Source organism: Panthera onca, chromosome A1 (assembly GCF_046562875.1).
Source record: "Panthera onca isolate mPanOnc1 chromosome A1, mPanOnc1 haplotype 2, whole genome shotgun sequence".
Lineage (NCBI taxonomy): Eukaryota > Metazoa > Chordata > Mammalia > Carnivora > Felidae > Panthera > Panthera onca.
The window spans coordinates 236,785,204-236,803,987 of record NC_138339.1 but is presented as its reverse complement, the minus strand read 5'-3'; the positions used below and the strand labels follow the sequence as shown (position 1 = coordinate 236,803,987).

General features: G+C 47.0%; 1 protein-coding gene across 9 annotated transcripts in view; it reads left to right on the top strand.

Moving 5' to 3' along the window:
• Positions 1-18,784, top strand: part of SGCG (sarcoglycan gamma) — a 226,100-nt gene that overhangs the window by 128,027 nt on the left and 79,289 nt on the right. For 5 of the 9 annotated variants that reach the window (XM_060637549.3, XM_078447255.2, XM_060637545.3 and 2 more), the window contains exon 2: positions 18,106-18,300. The exons of 1 other annotated variant lie outside the window; for it this stretch is intronic. In XM_060637549.3, the coding sequence (XP_060493532.1) occupies positions 18,106-18,300 (195 nt within the window). Of the gene's footprint in view, positions 1-15,935; positions 16,123-18,105; positions 18,301-18,784 lie in introns of those variants that run through there. 3 more of the 9 variants (XM_060637548.3, XM_060637546.3, XM_081795524.1) reach the window with 3 other exon arrangements.

Below are 18,784 nucleotides of genomic sequence, written 5' to 3'. Positions count from 1 at the left end.
GAGTGGCTGCTTGGACGTGTTGGGCTGTGTCCAGCCTCGGCGTGGCTGTCTGTTGTTGGCAGTTTAGACATTCAGTAGTGGCAGTAGCTAGATCAGCCTTGACGAGAGGGCACCCTCGTTGGGCCCACACGTGGCCTCCATCGCAGCCACTGTGGCCACTGTGTTGATGAACCCGCTGTGGGAGCACGGGGTGGGTGATGATGAGCTGGCTGCTGTCAACTGGCTGAGTCATTCTGGCCGTTTGGTGCCTCCTCCACAGCGGACGCTCGGGAGGATGTTAGTGTGTGAAGCGAAGGTCTTTGCCCTTGTGCCCCCACAGGTCCACCCTCAGGCTCTTTCCCTCATCTCGTTGTCCTCCCCCTTCCGGGTCCTGATGAAACAGCCAAGCCATTCACCCCTGTCAGTGAGACTGTCTGTATTCCAACCTCAGCTTGTCTCTGCTTCCACCAAAAGTGGATGTGCAGATGAACTGCCTGAAGCTTTGTGCTTTGGGAAGATTTCCTCTCAGCACCTTGACTGGGCCATGGTCCACAGCAAGACGTTTGTGGCTTGCACCAACATACTGAGCCAACCCAGCCTGAAGCCAGGTTTGGCCATTTTCTTCCTCTACAGGCTGGTCGTAAGGGACACCCCTCTGTGGCCAGAGGACTGAGATGAGGCAGAGGTGGTGGGTGACAGAACCATGAGTCACCTGTGCACGCAGCCTCTTGTGCCCTCTGCCTGCCCCGGGGCCTGGTATGCCACTTCTAACGTCCGGGAGATTACTGCTGGCCTCCGACCTCATGCCTCGGTGGAGGGCTAACAAAACTCAAGTTGTGATGGGAGATTCTGGCCGCGTGGCCAGATAGACGTCTCGCGGTCGGGTGCCCTGTCTCCGCAAAAGCCCGGGAGCGCTTAGGGAAATGTTTTACAGATGGCATGTACTTCCCTAGACGGCACCACCTTACTCCAGAATGCTAGAGGACTGTACTGTGATTCTTCCACAGCGTTGCCCTTTGCTCGTTGTACCGCAGCCCAGTCACGCGGCCTCCGGTTCTGCCGGGCAGGGCTGGATGAGTCCTCGCACTGTGTGCTTGCTCCAGTGTCACAGGTGTTTCCTTCCGGGGACCTGGCTGCAAACTGAGCAGAGTTGGGATTTTTGAGGGGGCCGGGGGCCCTCAGCCCCCCCGATCATCCGTCCTTGATGCGTCTTCTTGCACAAATGGAGAGAACTCCCTTGCTGGCTGCCCGTCTGTGTTTGTCCTCATCGACAACTAGCATGGAAGTTCCAGCCCTTGCCTTTCACCAGGTGTCATCCATTGCTTTCTCCAGGCCACCCGTTTCCCCAGGAAACAAACAAACAACAGGAGACTGAGATTTGCATGGAGGAGGTTCATTAGGAAGGGTTGCTAGGAGGAACAGCTCTGTGGGAGTGGAGGAAGCAGGAATGGGCAGAGGGAGAAGCTGGAGACAGAGGGCTCCGTGATCCCACCGGACTGGCTGGGCAGAGAGGCGAGGTGGGGGGTGCTCTCTGGAGCCAGACTGACCCTTCGGAGAAGACATGAATGAAGACAACAAGGGCCAGGCCCTTGTGCCACCAGAGCGACCTGTCGTTTAGCTGCCCTGGGAGGGGCGTCGCTTTGGATGGGGTGGGGGTGGGGGGGGTGGGTAGCCCTCTTTGGCCAACGACAGTTCCGGGACCTCAGGTGCACACTGTGAGCAAGGAGTATTCCTGGCGGCCGAGAGAATGAGCTCCTCGGTGACTCGGTGACGAGGAAAGAAGGTCTACCCGACACCACAGTATCTATGCAGTAGTCCTCAGCTTTGCTGCCTTTATGATTATTTGACCTTTGCGTGGATTTTTAGAAAATGATTTCTTTCGTGACTGTTTTACTTCTGTAAGTAGGACTCTTCGGTCATATAATCCAGTAGAACAGCAGTTTATAAAGAGCATTTAATGGAGAATTGATCTCCGCGTTATTTTCATCCATTTGTTCATCAAATATTGGCAGTGTTCTAGGGAGCGAGACTGGCCAAGAGCGTAACAGAAGAAAAAAATCCTGCCCTTGTGGGTATGGGGCAAACGATACGGGAACGTGGATGCAATATTTTTTGGATGTTGCGTAAGATAGGAAACTGGAGGCAGGAGAGAGAAATTAACATTGCTCGGGTTCATAAGCAGGGGAATAAGTTAAAGCTATCAACAGAAAGGCCAGCATAACTCCACCTTAAGTAGTGGCTAACTTCAACTAACTAATTATCCCTTTGCTCTCAGTATAGACAAATAGAGGTCATTATTATTTTGGTGATTACTTTGATTAAATCATATTCTGTTATCAAAGCGTTTTATTTTTTTAAAGTGTTTAAAGTTTATCTTAAGAGAGAGAGCACGTGCACATGCACACACGACTGAGGAAGGGGCAGAGAGAGAGAGAGAGGGAATTCCAAGCAGGCTCTGTGGTGTCAGCACAGAGCCTGTCACAGGGCCCGAAATCATGAACCGTGAGATCACGGTCTGAGCTGAAATCAGGAGTCAGATGCTCAATAGACTGAGCCACTCAGGTGCCCCTGTTATCAAAACATTTTAAAGGGACGAAAACAAAAAATAAATATTTAATTTTTTGATATGCTGAGAGGAATTGATCATGAAAATTTTTAACATAATGAGTCTATTTAAAATATGGAAAATATGTAAATATGTGAATCATTTATATAATTTAGTATACTGGCATTTGGGTTTTGATTGATTATATCAATGATATTGTAGAGCTTTTCTGATCTGGTATGAGTTGTATCTGTAATAATAGTTTCCAGAACTTTGTCAAGATGTCGCGCCGTCATCTTCTATAAATACGTATTCTTTGAAATACTGGTATGATCTAGCTTCAAAGTCAAAAGACCACAAATGTTGTACTTAGTATACAATAATAGCAAGTCTAACATTCTGTGCTAAACATTATTTTAGGAACAGTGCCCTTTCCCTTTGGAGCTAGGGTGGCAAATTTCGGGGAAATACTGGCCTCCAAATATGTAAGACTTACGAATATACTTGGGCATATATCAGAGCATATGTTATAAGGTTAACTGGGTTGGTCGTGAATGTTTGGTGTCCGATGGTAATAAAAGGGCTTTGTTTGGAGTAATGAGAGTGATCAGAAGCATAATAACCTTTATGAAACTTATAATGCTCATGATGTGAAACACATGTAAGGCACCCATGAGTCTTCTATTCCACCTGGTGGGAGAAAGACACCAGCAGGTCAGGAGTTAGATGCACCCTCAGAACTCTGGGAATCCCAACTGTAAGCATTTGGGCACTTCGAAGAAAACGATTACATTACTCATGATAGTAGGAAAGCGTTTATAAGTTATAACGCCAGTAAACAGCCCAGTGAAGGCTTCATGTGTTAAAAGAAATTCTTGAAAGACTGCATAATTAAACTCTATGTTTGGTGATCCTTTTTTTGTTGATAAAGCATTCAGGAAACACTATGCAATGAAATATTCCACACATTTGCAGATAGTTTCTGAGTAATTTGACAAAGCACAAAATCAACAACAAACACGTGGGGGAAAATGGTAACCATATACAGTTTCCTAAAAGACCACATATTAAATCAGGAAATAAATAGTCTTGGTCATTTTGGACCATCGAAATCAGAGAAGTGGGTATTTTAAAGACAAGGCGAGAAGCCAAGACCGAATAACATCATGTGCCTTCCGCCCCCACCTTCGTCTTCACTGTGAGAAACTGTGAGTCTCCAAGTAAATCTTGCGTGCCATTTGCCCAGAGCTTGAGTCGGATCACAGGTTGGAGTAGAATTTGAGAAAGGAATGACAGTCTGAAGAAGGAAAAGAAGATAAAACAGCAAGGGGGACCACATTCTCAAGGAAGCAGGTGCAGGGATCAGAAAGAAATGTGGCTCCGTGGGCCTTGTCTCATGGACAGGGCCAGGTGGCAAAGCCACAAAGCCCTGCCGAAAAGCTCTTCAAACATATTCCACCAAAATTCAGGACGTGTCTTCGGACGAAGGAGTCTCCACTGTGAGGAGAAGGCTGTGGGGCCTTTTGACTTGATGGGTTGACAGAATCCATCACGGCATCACGAAGTTTTCATCATAGAGCTAAGTAAGGGTGTCTTTAGAAATCAAGCTGGTTTTACGTGAAAGCAACAGGGAAATACCTGAGATAAGACGGTTGAAAAGCAAAAGTAGGAACAGGGCTTTTCTGATGCTAATCTTCCTCCAAAATCTGACTCCTTTATCTTATCTGGGTAGAACTTTATATGATCTTGACCCTTAAAATGTGCTCTTCGGACACAAAGAGAGCTCATGCTTCCCATTCATGCTAGAAAATGGAGTTGTGCGCAGGATGGCCGAGATGTGGGATGAGGGAAGTGTCAGCCTATGAATTGTGACATACGCATCAATCATATCATTATGCCAATAAAAGGGTCTGGCAAACAATGATGTGGAAATCAATCATTTTCCCCTTTTGTTTGGTGTGTTCCCATTCTTTTCCAAGCTATTCATGGAGTTTCTTTCTATTGAAGTTGGTAGGCTCTCAGTTAAAGAATGGGTAGGAGAGATAATACGATCCTTGGGTGGAGATGGAATGACTTGCATTTTCACGCGTAATGCCGTTTCGTAGACATGGAAATCTGTTCCACAAGTACATTTAATTTTTTCACGTTTGTTTTTGAGAGAGAGCCCACACGTGCGAGCGAGAGGGGGAGGGGCCGAGGGAGAGGGAGACCCAGAATCCGAAGCAGGCTCCCCGCTCCGAGCGGTCGGCACAGAGCCCGACGCGGGGCTCGAACCCACAAACTGTGAGATCATGGCCTGAGCCGAAGTCGGACGCTTAACCGATTGAGCCACCCAGGCGCCCTTTCCACAAGCACATTTGGATGAGAGTGTGTCTTCTTTGGCCTGCCTGCCTGTAACCAGTACATGTAATTGAGCCCCTACTCTGTTGGCAGGTCCTACTCTCGGTGCTGTGTGTGTGACAGTGAACAAAACATTCTTCCTGCCCTCGTGGAGCTAAGAGTCTAAAGAGGAACAGACCAGAAAAAGTACACAAATGAAGGCAGCATCATCCGTCCTGGAAAATGAGGGAAATAAGCAGGCCTCGGTTGTAAATGACGACGGGGTGGAAGGTACACGGAAGGGGTGCTGGTGGAAGTCCACCTAAGTCCCAGCCGAGGTGGCAGCCACGTGGCACAGACCACGTGATTCGGGCAGAAGGAGCAACGTGTGAAGGCTACAAGATAGGAAAAGCTGGTTCTGTTTGAGGGATCGGAAGAAGTCAGCACTGAGAAGGGCACAGTGGGACGGGATGGGATGGGACGGGATGGGGCTGGAGAGGCGGGATGCAGCCCCGGAGTGGAGCTTCGTCCCAGGGGCAAGGGAGGCCACTGAGTGACCTTCCCCAGGGCGACGCGGGGTTGCCTTAGGGCTTCTCGCAGTGCCTCAGTATACATTTTGTTAACTAACTTGGCTCTCACCGCAGCCAACCACTGCTGGCCCTCTGCATTCGCTGTGCGCGCACAAAGTCACAGGTTAACGGTAGGTATGAGCCCCGCGAAGAAGCGGACCCTAGTTGGTACCAAGTAACACCTGGTTCTGGTTAAGAAGCTAGTTCTCCAGGGGCGCCCAGGGGGCTCAGTCGGTCGAGCGTCTGACTTCAGCTCAGGGAATGATCTTAACATTCGTGGGCTCGAGCCCCGCGTCGGGCTCTGTGCCGATAGCTCAGAGTCTGGAGCCTGCTTCCGATTCTGTGTCTCTGCCCCTCCCCTGCTCACACTCTGCCTCTCTCTCTCTCTCTCTAAAAAATAAGTAAGAATTTTTTAAAAATTAAACCAAAAACGAGGTGTCCAAATGTGGCAGCCTTTGTTATGACACTTTCACGGGCGCACTTGTAACTGACGTGAGTGCTGTTCTTAATTACTCTGCCGTCTCTGAGCTCTGCCAGCTTCAGTTTCTGGATGTTACTGTTACTCCTTAGATACTGTATAACGACACCTAAAAGCCTCAGATTTCGGAGTTCATTTAATCAAAACAAGGACAAAATGCTAAGAAAAGTATATTTGAATTGCCCACCTTTATAAACCTAACGCTTTGAAAATAAGCCTCTATCTGAACCATGAAACAAAACATGACATTTAAAACCACAGTTTCTTGGGGTGCCTCGGTGGCTCAGTGGGTTAAGCATCCAATTCTGGCTCAGGTCATGATGTTGCGGTGAGTTTGAGACCCGTGTTGGGCTCCGTGCTGATGGCTCGGCGCCTGGAGCCCACTTGGGATTCTGTGTCTCTTCGCCCTCTCTGCCCCTCCGCTGCTCATGCCCTGTCTCCCTCCCTCCCTCCTCTCTCTCTCTCTCTCTCTCTCTCTCTCTCTGTCTCTCTCTGTCTCTCTCACAAAAATAAATAAACATTTAAAAAAACAGGGTTTTTTAGCTAATATTTGTATGACCGTGAGTTTGATGTTTTCTTTTTCCTTTTAGTCACTCGTTCATTTAAATAAAGGTTTCTTCCCATTTAGCTTTCTTAGCTACTTACAGGGCAGTTAATTCTCTTGGTTTGGTGTATTTTGTAAAGAGCTTTTTTTAAATGGCAACGTTTGCCGTTTTATTTTAAGAGTCAATCGTGGTGTAAGGACGAGAGGATAATTTGATGACCTTTTAATCTGAGTGTGCACTTGTGTATGTATGTAGAATATTGGGCATGTGTGATTGTAACTTTGGATGAAATTGATAATTACGATCCGCGTACTTTGCTCTATTTAGGTTTACAATGCTGAGCAATTTGATGAAAAGATAAAGCAGATCTATTCTTGAAATTGGTCATCCTAACTAGTGATAAAGTTGAAATGAGTATGGTAAATTAATTAGTAACTTTAGTATTATCAAAGGAATATATGTGTATGCACACACACAATCTCAAAAGATAGATTTGTATAAATTCTATAAATCTGACAACATTTGGGGGAGGCATTTAAAAATTTTATTTACATGTTTATTTATTTATTTTTTAATTTTTTTAAACTTTTTTATTTATTTTTGAGACAGAGAGAGGCAGAGCATGAGCAGGGGAGGGGCAGAGAGAGAGGGAGACACAGAATGTGAAGCAGGCTCCAGGCTCTGAGCTGTAGGCACAGAGCCTGATGCGGGGCTCGAACTCACAGACTGTGAGATCATGACCTGAGCCGAAGCTGGATGCTTAACCGACTAAGCCACCCAGGCGCCCCTACATGTTTATTTTTGAGAGAGACAGATACAGAGCTCTAGCAGGGGAGCCGCAGAGAGGGAGGGGGGACACAGAATCCCAAGCAGGCTCCAAGCTGTCAGCGCAGAGCCCGACGTGGGACTCAAACTCACCAACTGTGAGACCATGACCTGAGCCAAAGTGGATTGCTTAACCAACTGAGCCATCCAGGTGCCCCTAGGGAATGCAATTTTAAATGAAAAAAAAAAAGAGTCTGAGGAAATTGTCTTAACAATTTTTAAATTTCATCATCTTTTTTTCTGTGGGTATACATTTTAATATGTTTTTCAAAATTCTATCTTTTCCACTTAACACACGGTCATTAGCATTTTCCTGGGATGTTTTTTTTTTCATTTCAAGTCGTTAATTCTGTCATAGTGCGAGAATCCAGTGAACTCGTTAGTCTTCGTTATTTATTTAGTGTCCGTTTTTCACCACCCTAGATAATGCTACCGTAGATATCCTGAAACACAAATCTTCATTTTCATTCCTAATTGGTCCTTTGGACTAAGTTCCTAGAATTGAAATGCCTGTGCGTGTTTGAGGCTCTTGGTACTTAGTGCCAAGTATCTTTCTAGAAGGATCATGTTCCCCCTCCCGCTCACCAGCAGAGGAGTACCGTGGTTATTTTTCAAACACTTTGCCGATGCTGGCTATTGTCAGTTTGTCAATCTCTCTCAGTCTTTGCAGACGGCTCCGGTGCTCGTGGTTATTTGAACTCCTTGGACTCACAGCGAAGCTGAATTTTTTTACCGCGTGTATTACTGGTCAGTTAAGTTTCTCTGATGTGCGTGCGTGGCCTTGCATAAGTGTTGCTGGATTACTTGTGGTTTTTAAGGGCATCAACCTTGCCTTTAAGGCACATGTTCCCCCCGTTTACTACCAGCTCTTGAGTGTTTCTTGTTCTGACGTGCTTTCTGTCACACATCGGTGAGGGTGGGCTCGTCCCCGAACTCCTTGTCTCCTAAACCGTGGCTCCCGTTCCGAGTGATGAGTTATATAATGCAAGCAGGGAGGCAGGAAGTTAGCTAATTACTGTGGGAAGCAGCTGTCTTTGAGAAGTCTGAAAGCAAACGGAGGTGCAACTGGGCCTGCGGCTCTCAGTGCTGTCACGACCTAGTCCGCTTTAACCGATAAGCGCACTATCTTCCTCCTTCCCCAGAAGAGTGGCCCACGCGTCCTGGATGCCTCTTGTTTCTCGCCTTCCATTTACTTATCGCTTCCATTTACTTATCCCTAAAGCGGGCTTGCTTTAGACGCTTCTAATCGTCTTTCCTGTCTCTGTCTGCCCTTTGTCATGATCTCATGTTTCATACCGAAGCACAAAACTATGCTTTGCCTCCTGTAAGTCCTACTGTCTGTGCATTCATTTGTCCACCGCATACTCACCGATTGCCTGTCACGGGCGCATCACTCCTACTGGCCTCGGTGACACAGTCGCGCAGTTGACCCCCCGCCCCCCGCCACGGTTACATAATCGTGCGATTGACCACTCACCTCAGTCCATGCCTTATCGTTTTAACAGATGATGTAACATGATAGCACAAGATGTGTGGTAAGAAATTACAAGGCGAGGGTGGCTCAGTCGGTTAGGTGTTCGACTCTTGGTTTCGGCTCAGGTCGCGATCTCACCACTCATGGGTTCGAGCCCCACGTCAGGCTCCAAGCTGATGGTGCGGAGTCTGCTTGGGATTCTCTCTCTCTCCCCCTCTCCCTCCGCCCCCTCCCCTCCTTGCTGTCTCACTCCGTCAGATAAATAAATTTAAAAAATTACGCCACCTGGATATTAGAGCTGTGTTACATGCTATGAAAGGCAGTTTTTGAGAGTGTCAAAAATGATTTTCCTACAGTTTTTGGGTTGACGTGACGGGTGCTATTAGATGTGTGGTCCGCCCCCAGTCAGCATGCCCTGTGGCCTGGCAGGACCTTACTCAAAGCGGTCAGAATTCCGGGGCGCCTGGGTGGCTCAGTCGGTTGGGCGTCCGACTTCGACTCAGGTCACGATCTCACGGTCCGTGAGTTCGAGCCCCGCGTCGGGCTCTGGGCTGATGGCTCAGAGCCTGGAGCCTGCTTCTGAGTCTGCGTCTCCCTCTCTCTCTGCCCCTCCCCCGTTCATGCTCTGTCTCTCTCTGTCTCAAAAATAAATAAATGTTAAAAAAAAATTAAAAAAAAAGCGGTCAGAATTCCAACCCTAACACGCGGGTGACTCTCCCTTGGAGAGATGAGGTGGCTGAGGAGCTGGTGCCCACTGGACATCCTCCCCCCGCCTTGCCTTGTGGTTATGGCAGGAAAACACAGTCTGAATCATGTGTGTGTGTCTGAGTAAGCATGATCTCAAGCCTCAACCCCGTCCTCTTATCCTATTTCAAAGACTTTGGTTTCTGTTTTATCTGTTAGTGTGCAATGCAGTTCTGATTGTACTGTATTATCACCAGAGCAGAGAATTTGTCTGAAGCCGATCCACTGGCCCTTCTTCATACTTTCTTGTTGAACTAACATGTTATCGGATTTTGCAAACGTTACCCGTATGCTTGAGGAAGATAAGCATTTCCCGGTCTCGGGGATAGGGCTCTATACGTGTCCATTGGAACACGTTTCAGTCGCGTCGTCTAGGTTTCGTGTAGCGCCACTCATTTTAGAGGGCTTGGTCTATCCGTAGAGGTATGCTAAGATCACTGTGATGAGGGCTTCCTTCCCTGTTTCCTGAAGTTCTCCCATTTTTATTACATGTGCACAGATGAATAGATGTTTGTTAGACACATAGAAGTCCAGCATTTCTACAGCTGCCCGGTATGTATTTTATATCTATAGTATTACGGCAATACCCCCCCCCCCCAACGTGCCCTGTCATTATGGGCGTTCATGTATAACATAAATGACAGATGGCTCCTGTCCTCTGCTCCTGCCCCGTTGTCAAAGGAGGGGTGGCTGAAGTTTTCCTCTCCTTTTGGGGGCAAAGGATGTGTGGTGACGTGTGCAGGCTGGAAATAAGCAGCACCAGTAAAGGGCGCCCCATTCACCGATAATCCAGATTACTCGTCCCAGAACAGGTGAGCTGGGAGATTCTTGGAGTCACTGCTGCGTCCTCCTTCCCTTCCTTCTGGGGATCGCTGTGCAGGCCAGAGTCTCAGCATCGCTCCCAGCAGTTGCCCTACCGAGAAGTGCTAGCTGGAAGGATGGATTTGAATTCTCTGCCGCCCTCTGGACTCTTAGCCCACAGCCTATAGACCGGCCCTCACTGGCGTGAGTTCATTAATTCTGCAGCAAGGCTACGTTTGCAAAGTCGAACGCTGTCGTGTTTTCTGAGATTTATCTTCTATACCGATTTTCTTTTCGGCTGGATGTGATCTGTTAGATACAGAGAAGACATATATTTTGTATGTCTTATAGCTTTAAGCTATATAACTCCTTTTCGAATTTTAAAATATAACTGAGTTTCTCATTTCTAAAGGGTCTGTCTAGTTCTTTTCAAACCCATCTTTTTAAAAATCGCATCATAGCAGCTTCTTTTCAGCATCTTCCAGGGGTTTATGATCTCTGTGCCTCAAACTCCTGGCAACAGCCTGTCCAAATCAGGCGTGTCAATAAATGATGTTTGAAATTAAGAATGCCACTTAACAACATTTATTTAGTAGACACAATGCTCAGTTCACTACGTTATGTCCCATGACAAGAATCAAAGAATACAGAAGACAGAATTCCTGTCCATGATGTGGTTTTATTTTCAATAATAAATAGGGAACCATTAATTCAAAGCAGATAAAAACTGATACTTATGAAAAAATGTATTCTAATGCTTCATATTTGATTCTCTATCTATTAAAATGTTGATAACTGGGGCGCCTGGGTGGCTCAGTAGGTTAAGCATCTGACTTCAGCCCAGGTCATGATCTTGCAGTTCCTGAGTTCGAGCCCCGTGTGGGGCTCTGTGCTGACAGCTCAGAGCCTGCCTACTTCAGATTCTGTCTCCCTCTCTCTCTGCCCCTCCCTCACTTTCTCTCCTTTGAAAATAAATAAACATTAAAAAAGTTTTAATAAAAACTAAAATGTTGATAACCACATTTGAGAGAAGCACTTAAAACCCATCAAAATTAAGTATACCACCATCAACATACTTTGAGGATTAGGTTAACAGGAAAAGAGGTGTAATTTAAAAAAATTTTTTTTTAATGTTTATTTACTTTTTTGAGAGACAGAGACAGAGTGCGAATGGGGGAGGGGCAGAGAGAGAGAGGGAGACACAGAATCCACAGTAGGCTCCGGGCTCTGAGCTTTCAGCACAGAGCCCGACGCGGGGCTCGAACCCACGGACCGCGAGATCATGACCTGAGCCGGAGTCAGACGCTTAACAGACTGAGCCACCCAGGCACCCCAGGGAATTCATTTTTGAATGATAACATAAGTTATTTAAAAAACTAAAGCGGTCTATGAAGGTAATTTTTATTCAAGATGTAGTAAAACTCAATATTCCTTATCTTGGATTATAAATTTTAAGTTCTAAGATAAAGCATCATTTCATTAATGTTTTTGTACAAGGCTTATAAATAAATCACAAAGTGCTCTGCCTTGTTGCAGTGCACTTTCCCGCCAACATGAATGCTACCTTGCTGTTGTCTGACTTCAGAGTCCTGAAGAATTGGTATCCTTCCCAATGCTGATTATAATAAATATCTGAAGGAAGCTAGCCAAAGCAGATAGCCTCTGAGAGTCTCTTCTGGCAAAAATTTAATACACGGTGTCAAATAAAAAATGAAAACCACTATGAGCTATGAGGACTGTAAGCTAATAATTTATTAAATAACAAAATCGACTCTTTAGAAGAAAATTTAAGTTGAGTGTTCCGCCTGGCCACTTACATCATGCCTGTCTAGAATAAAGTCCTTGCTTTCTGCGTCATAGTCAGCACTGAGAAATAGCGATACCCGCTTGGCCAAAATACGTAAAGTGGGCAACGGCAAAACGCGATAGAGTAAGAACGACAACCGGGAAAACAGATTCGAAAGGAGAGGTCGTGGCTTTGGTAAATACAGCTCGAGTCTGGAAGGACCAGAAAGCAGGTCACTGGCTTCTGAGAGTCAGCCTGGAGTCGGTATGGTCTGCTGAGGAAACAGGGTCCGGCCTCTTCCTTGGGCCGTCAGCAAAGCAGGGGTGCAAACGTGGGGTGACTCCTAGACTAAACAGAGCACTTTCCCCGGTTTCCTCTCTCCTGGGAGACCCTCCAGGGATTGTAGGGTAGAGCCCGCCTTCTCTCTCACAGCAAACAGCTGGTCACGCTAACCTAGTCCGTTGTGAGTGGGTTTCCACTTACTAAATATAAACAGTTGAGGGAACTCTGAAGTAACTCTCCATGTATTTTTGTTGTTGTACATTTAAATTATCTGGGTATCTGTGCATTCAACGTTTATACTCAATTTATCGAGCAAGTGTTTATCGAGGGCGTACTACGTGCCAGGCACTGCTCTAGGCACCCGGGGATACAAGAAAATAACGAAACAATCGAGAGCCCTACCTTCTGGGGGCTTCTATGCGCTGAGGTGAGCCTTTACAGTAAAGTAAGTCAGTAAGGTATGTAGTATGTCATGTAGAGTTAAGCGCTATGGTAAAAAAAAATAAAGATAAAGCAAGAAGGAGCGGAGAGAAATATGCAGTGGTGAGAGCGGAGGGTTATTTAAATCAGGTGACCGGGGAAGGCCGGTTGATAAATGCTCTTTGAGCAGGGAGTTGAGTGATGTGAGGGAGACGCCAGCCATTATCTGGGAAAAGACCTTCCCGGCTTCCAGGTAGAGGGCATCGCAACTCCAGAGTTCAGGCTTGGAAGGTGCGTGGGTGAGCAAGACCGGTGTGACCGCGCCAGGAGTTAAGGAGGAGAGCGGTAGAGGACGAGGTCAGGATGGGCCCTGCCAGTCAGGCTGAGGATGTCGGGGTTTACTCTGAGTGGAATGGAAAGCCGCAGGAGGATTTTATGGAGAGGTGGTCGGTGACCCAGTCGATGCTTTCACAGGACCTCTCTGGCCCCCGTGTTGGAAATGGACTGTGGGAGATTTGGGATAGGAGCAGAGAACTGCGAGGTGGCAGCTGCAGTCGGCCGGGTGACCGATGGTGAGACGCAGTCAGATCCGGATTATTGGCAGCACTTTGATTCACTGAGTCGTTGATGGATTGCATGTGGTATGGAGAAAGAAAGGGATTAAGAACAACTTAAAGATTTTTGACTTGAGCATCTTTTTTCTCAATTTGTTAACGTTTATTTGTTTTGAGAGAGCGAGAAAGAGCACAAGCAGGGGAGGGGCAGAGAGAGAGAGCGGGAGAGAGGATCCCAAGGAGGCTCTGCACTGTCAGTGTAGAGCCCCACGCGAGGCTAGATCCCACGACTGGGAGATCATGACCTGAGTCAAAATCAAGAGTCAGATGCTTAACCGGCTGAGCCACCCAGGTGCCCCTTGACTTGAGCACCTTGAAGAATGAACGAAGTTGCCACTCAGCGAGATGGGGACAGTTTTACAAGGAGCAGGTTGGGGAGATGAGGTCAGGACAGGTGCAACTTGAGATTCCCAGTTGGGGAATCTTGAGTTCAAGGTGAGCCGTAGCTAGGAACTAGGAGTCCTCAGCTTAAAGACGCATCCACAACTGGGGGTAAATTCAAATGAAGAGGGGAAGTAATCTCGGGGCTGAGCCTGTGGCTCAGAGATGATGAGGACACGGCAAATGAGAATGAGCGGCCATCGCCATTGCAAGTGGGGTTTCCAGAACCCTAGCGGAAGAGGAGGCAATGACTATTTGGCATGTGCTAACCCTGGGTCGTGTGAGCCCACTTTGCTTAGCAGCATGGAGACCCTTGATGAGCTTACCAGAGCAAGTTCAACGGTGGCCGGTGTGAAAGCCTGTCTGGAAGCGAGTTCTGGAGAGAAGGCAGGCACAGAATTAGAAAAACAGTGGGTATGGTCAACCCACTCAAGGAGTTTTGCCGGAGGGAGGAGTGGAGAAATGGAGCTGGGGCTGTAGATATTTGTGAAGCACCTGCTGTTGGCCAGAGCACACGGTGGTAAGACATCATCACTGTCCTCAGGAGCCCCAGGCTGGTGGCTCGCCCCTTCTGATAAGACCGTTTTTCCAGTCTTTATGTAGTTTATCCTTGTTAGTATTGTTTCAGTAATAAAATCCTAGAGACCTCATGTTAGAAGTCCTCTTTCCAACAGGTCTTTTCTGAAATGCTTTAGCAGAGACTGCATGTTTTATTTTTACCTACTTAGCCTGGGTCCCCTTTGGAATTAGCTCCTCATCAACAATTGTTATTTTAGAAGAGTGTTAGACCGCAAGTGCCAACTCTTTTCTTAATGGATTCAGTGCGTGCATAAATCATAGAATGTTTTGTTTAGGATGTAATTCGGAGAAAACACTCCATCTATCTAGCCCCATTTACCAGCCTCATCTCTGGCAGGTAGGTAGCCCAATTAGTGTTTGTCAGATTCAGTAGTTCTATTTTTTTTTAAATGTTTTAACGTTTATGTATTTTTGAGAGAGACAGACAGACAGAGCATGAGCAGGGAGGGACAGAGAGAGAGGGAGATTCAGAATCCAAAGCAGGCTCCAGGCTCTGAGCTGTCAGCACAGAGAGCCCGACTGAGGGCTCGAACCCACAAACCGTGATATCATGACCTGAGCCGAAGTCGGACGTTTAACCGACGGAGCCACCCGGGCGCCGTTCTTTCTTTCTATTTTTTCATCCATTCACTCATTCCCTTAAGGCTTCTATTGTGTCACTATTATTTGTCAGTTACCCTGTTTTAGGGGCACAGCAATGAAAAGGCTCACATAGAGTTTACGTTCTGAGGAGGGGGGAGTCAGTAAACAAGTGAATAATCAAATAAAACAGATTCCCAGGACGAGTAAGAGGGATTTAAGGGCTACCCTCGTAACAGAATTGCTATTGTCTGTCCCGTAAGCCACAGCAAAATTGTCTTAAATGGATATTAAAGTCTTCCCCATCTTATGTAAGTGGGAACAAAAGCTTCCTATGAGAGGCAGAATAATGACCCCCACATATGGCCATGTCCTAATCCCTGGAACCTTGCATGGTAAAAGGAATGGTTCAGTTGTGATTATGTTAAGGCCTTTGAGATGGGGAGATTATCTTGGATTACCGAGGTGGGCCCGCTGTAATCACAAAGGTCCTTAGGACGGAGAAGCAGGAGGGTCAGAGTCAGGAGCCACGGCAACATAAATAGAGGTTGTAGCCAAGGAGTGTGGGCAGCCCTGGAAGCTGGAAGGAGGAAGGAGCAGATTTTGCCTGGCTCCTCCAGAAGGATTACAGACCTCCCCACACTTGGATTTTTAGCCCCCACAGACCCATTTTCAGACTTCTGACCTCCCAAACCGTAAGATACTGAAATTGTGTTGGGTTTAGCCTCTAGGTTTGTGATAATGTGTTGCAGCAGCAATAGGAAACTATATATAGGAATAGAAACGTGTAGCAGTTGGAAACTCTGTGTGCGTACACACGTTCTTGGAAAGCTGCTCTTTTCACGGATCTGGAGCGATGGCGTAAAGTGGTACACTGGCTATAAATTCAGACACTCTGGCCACCCTTCCCGATCCACTTGCGGTCTGTTAGCCCACGCTTCACAGAAATTGTGGAGTTGCCACCATTATTTCGCATGACGGCAAACACTCCGAAAGAGGCGTAAGAGGGTAGGGCAATGGCAGGGGACTGTGTGCCCGGAGAAGGCTTCTTTGAGGAAATGACATGCGACCAAATGACTGAAGGCTAAGAAGGAGCCCGCACGCAGCGTGTTTCAGGTGGACGCGACGCCCGGGACGGAGGTCCTGGGGTGAGATGACCCGGTCTGTTAAGGAGTAGCCGGAGAGGAGAAGGTAAAATGGTGGTGGATGATGTCGAAGAAGTACGCAGAGACCCTTCACGCGGGGTCTGCCCGGTGATCGAGGAGTTCAGGTGTTCTCAGTTTTGGGGGGGAAAGCCGTCTGAAGGTCTGGAACGACACAGCTTGCTTACATCTTGCACATTTGGCTTCTGGGTGGAGAATGGCTTCTGGAGGGAAACAGTGGTACAGACGAGAGAGTCTGTGGTGGCCCGACTAGGGTGGCCACCAGCCAGAGGGGTGGACGGATTCAGGATGGGGGGTTAAGGCGGAGCTGAGGCGATGTGAGGTTTGGAGGGAAAAGAGAAGAAGCAAGCGTCGCTCCTGGGACTGGGGAGCAACGGCGGGGGTGGGGTGGGGTGGGCCCTGAGTCAGGAAGGCCCAGGAGCTCAAGCCAAGGAGCAGGGAAGTTACACCAGTGTGGAACCAGTAAGCCCTGAGGTTTCGAATAACGTAGACGGTCCGTCCTGCGGATCTGCAAATCCCGTGTGCTGAATAGCATAGTTTTATATAATCACAACACAGGAAAATGCCAGTTGTTGAGCGAGAAGGAGATTTAAAGAGTTATTTCAGACTGTGACTTACTTGAATAAGGACACCTCCAAACCATCCCTAAAAATAAACGTAAGACCGTTGCATGAAGAAAAAACAAAATCCCAGAGGAGAAGATTTTCTGTTCTGATTCGTCGTTTTACCGCATGTACAGTCAGGAAGGTCTTCATTATCTGTCCTCTTCCCTTCGTAAATTAAAAGCAAAAGTGGAAAGTGTGGAAAGCGGAATAATGGCTATTTTCTTAAATCTCGTCATGGAGTTGAAATGGTTATGAAAACTCTTGCGCGAACGTACGTAAAACAGCGGGTACTTGTGACCATTTGCATGCACGTGTACATTCTGATCGTTCTTGGAAGTAGGTGAATACCAAGGAAATTTATTATGGGCAAAAAATTACTGTGGTGGGTATCTTGACAAGAGCCTTTTTAATTCTGAGTAATTTAGCGACTGTAGAAAGACGTGGCTTAATAATTTGACTTAACAACTAAGTAATTGGATTTTAAAAAGACATACAGGTATCAGCTTGATTTTCCACCCACTGAGTCCTTTAAAAACTTGATTACTTGATTATTTTAGGTTAATGCTTCCATTCTAAGTTTGTGCAGAATTTTGAAAGTTGTCTATATCTATCTATCTATATAGATAGATAGATAGATATAATTTATTGATTAAAATCTGAAAATATGGCCACTGGATTTCAGATGGATTTGCCATATCTAAACTATTTTGCATGCTTGAAACAGTGACATGTTTCAAAGTAATGTTCAGTTCTTTTTAAAAATCATTTTCATTTTAGAAATTTATTATTGGGGTAGAAGGTGTTATTTTGTTGGACTTTTAGTAAATCAGTATTGACAAACAAGTTCTCTGTTTCTGTCTGTCTCTCTCCCTCTCTCCCCCTCCTTCGTCTCCTCCCTCTCTCACTCCTTCTCTCCCTTTCTCTCTCTCCTTCACTCTCTCCCTCTCTCCCCCTCCGTCTCCTTCCTCTCTCTCCCTCTCTCCCCCTCCTTCCTCTCCTTCCTCTCTCACTCCTTCTCTCCCTTTCTCTCTCTCCTTCTCTGTCTCTCTCCCTCTCTCCTCCTCCTTCCTCTCCTTCTGCTCTCTCCCTCTGTCCCCCTCCTTCGTCTCCTCCCTCTCTCACTCCTTCTCTCCCTTTCTCTCCTTCTCTCTCTCCCTCTCTCCCCCTCCTTTGTCTCCTCCCTCTCTCACTCCTTCTCTCCCTTTCTCTCCTTCTCTCTCTCCCTCTCTCCCCCTCCTTTGTCTCCTCCCTCTCTCACTCCTTCTCTCCCTTTCTCTCCTTCTCTCTCTCCCTCTCTCCCCCTCCTTTGTCTCCTCCCTCTCTCACTCCTTCTCTCCCTTTCTCTCTCTCCTTCTCTGTCTGTCTCCCTCTCCCCCCGCCCCGTCCCATCTCCCACCTTCCCCCTACGGCATGGCAGATGGTCCGTGAACAGTACACTACAGCCACAGAAGGCACCCACGTGCAGAGGCCAGAGAACCCGTGTGTCTACAAAATTGGCATTTATGGCTGGAGAAAACGCTGCCTCTACTTATTTGTTCTCCTTTTACTCATCATCCTCCTTGTGAATTTTGCTCTCACGATTTGGATTCTGAAAGTGATGTGGTTTTCCCCAGTAAGTATCGTCTTCCTTTCCTGGCGAGCATGTTCTTCTTCTGTCTGTCGGATCACTTTATCCATATTGTATTGGTAGAAGCCTCCTTTAGTGTCCTTGATGTTTGTTTCCGTCTGGATCAGGATGGTCTCGCGGCAAAATACTCGTCCTGTTTCTTTCTTTAATGTTTATGTTTGAGAGAGCGCAAGCGGGGGAGGGATAGAGAAGGGGGGGACACAGGATTCGAAGTGGGCTCGGCGCTGACAGCAGCCAGCCCCGTTTGGGGCACCGGCTCACGAACCATGAGATCGCGACCTGAGCCGAAGTGGGATGCTGAACCCACTGAGCCGCCCAGGCGCCCCCATACTCTACGTTTTCTTAATTTCACTATGAACTATAGTGTGTTGGGTTTTTTGTTTTTCTGTTGCAATTTTTTTTTAATTAGTCATAATGTCTACACGTGAGAAAATTGTGCCAATCTTGGGTTTGAGTCAAAATTGCGTAA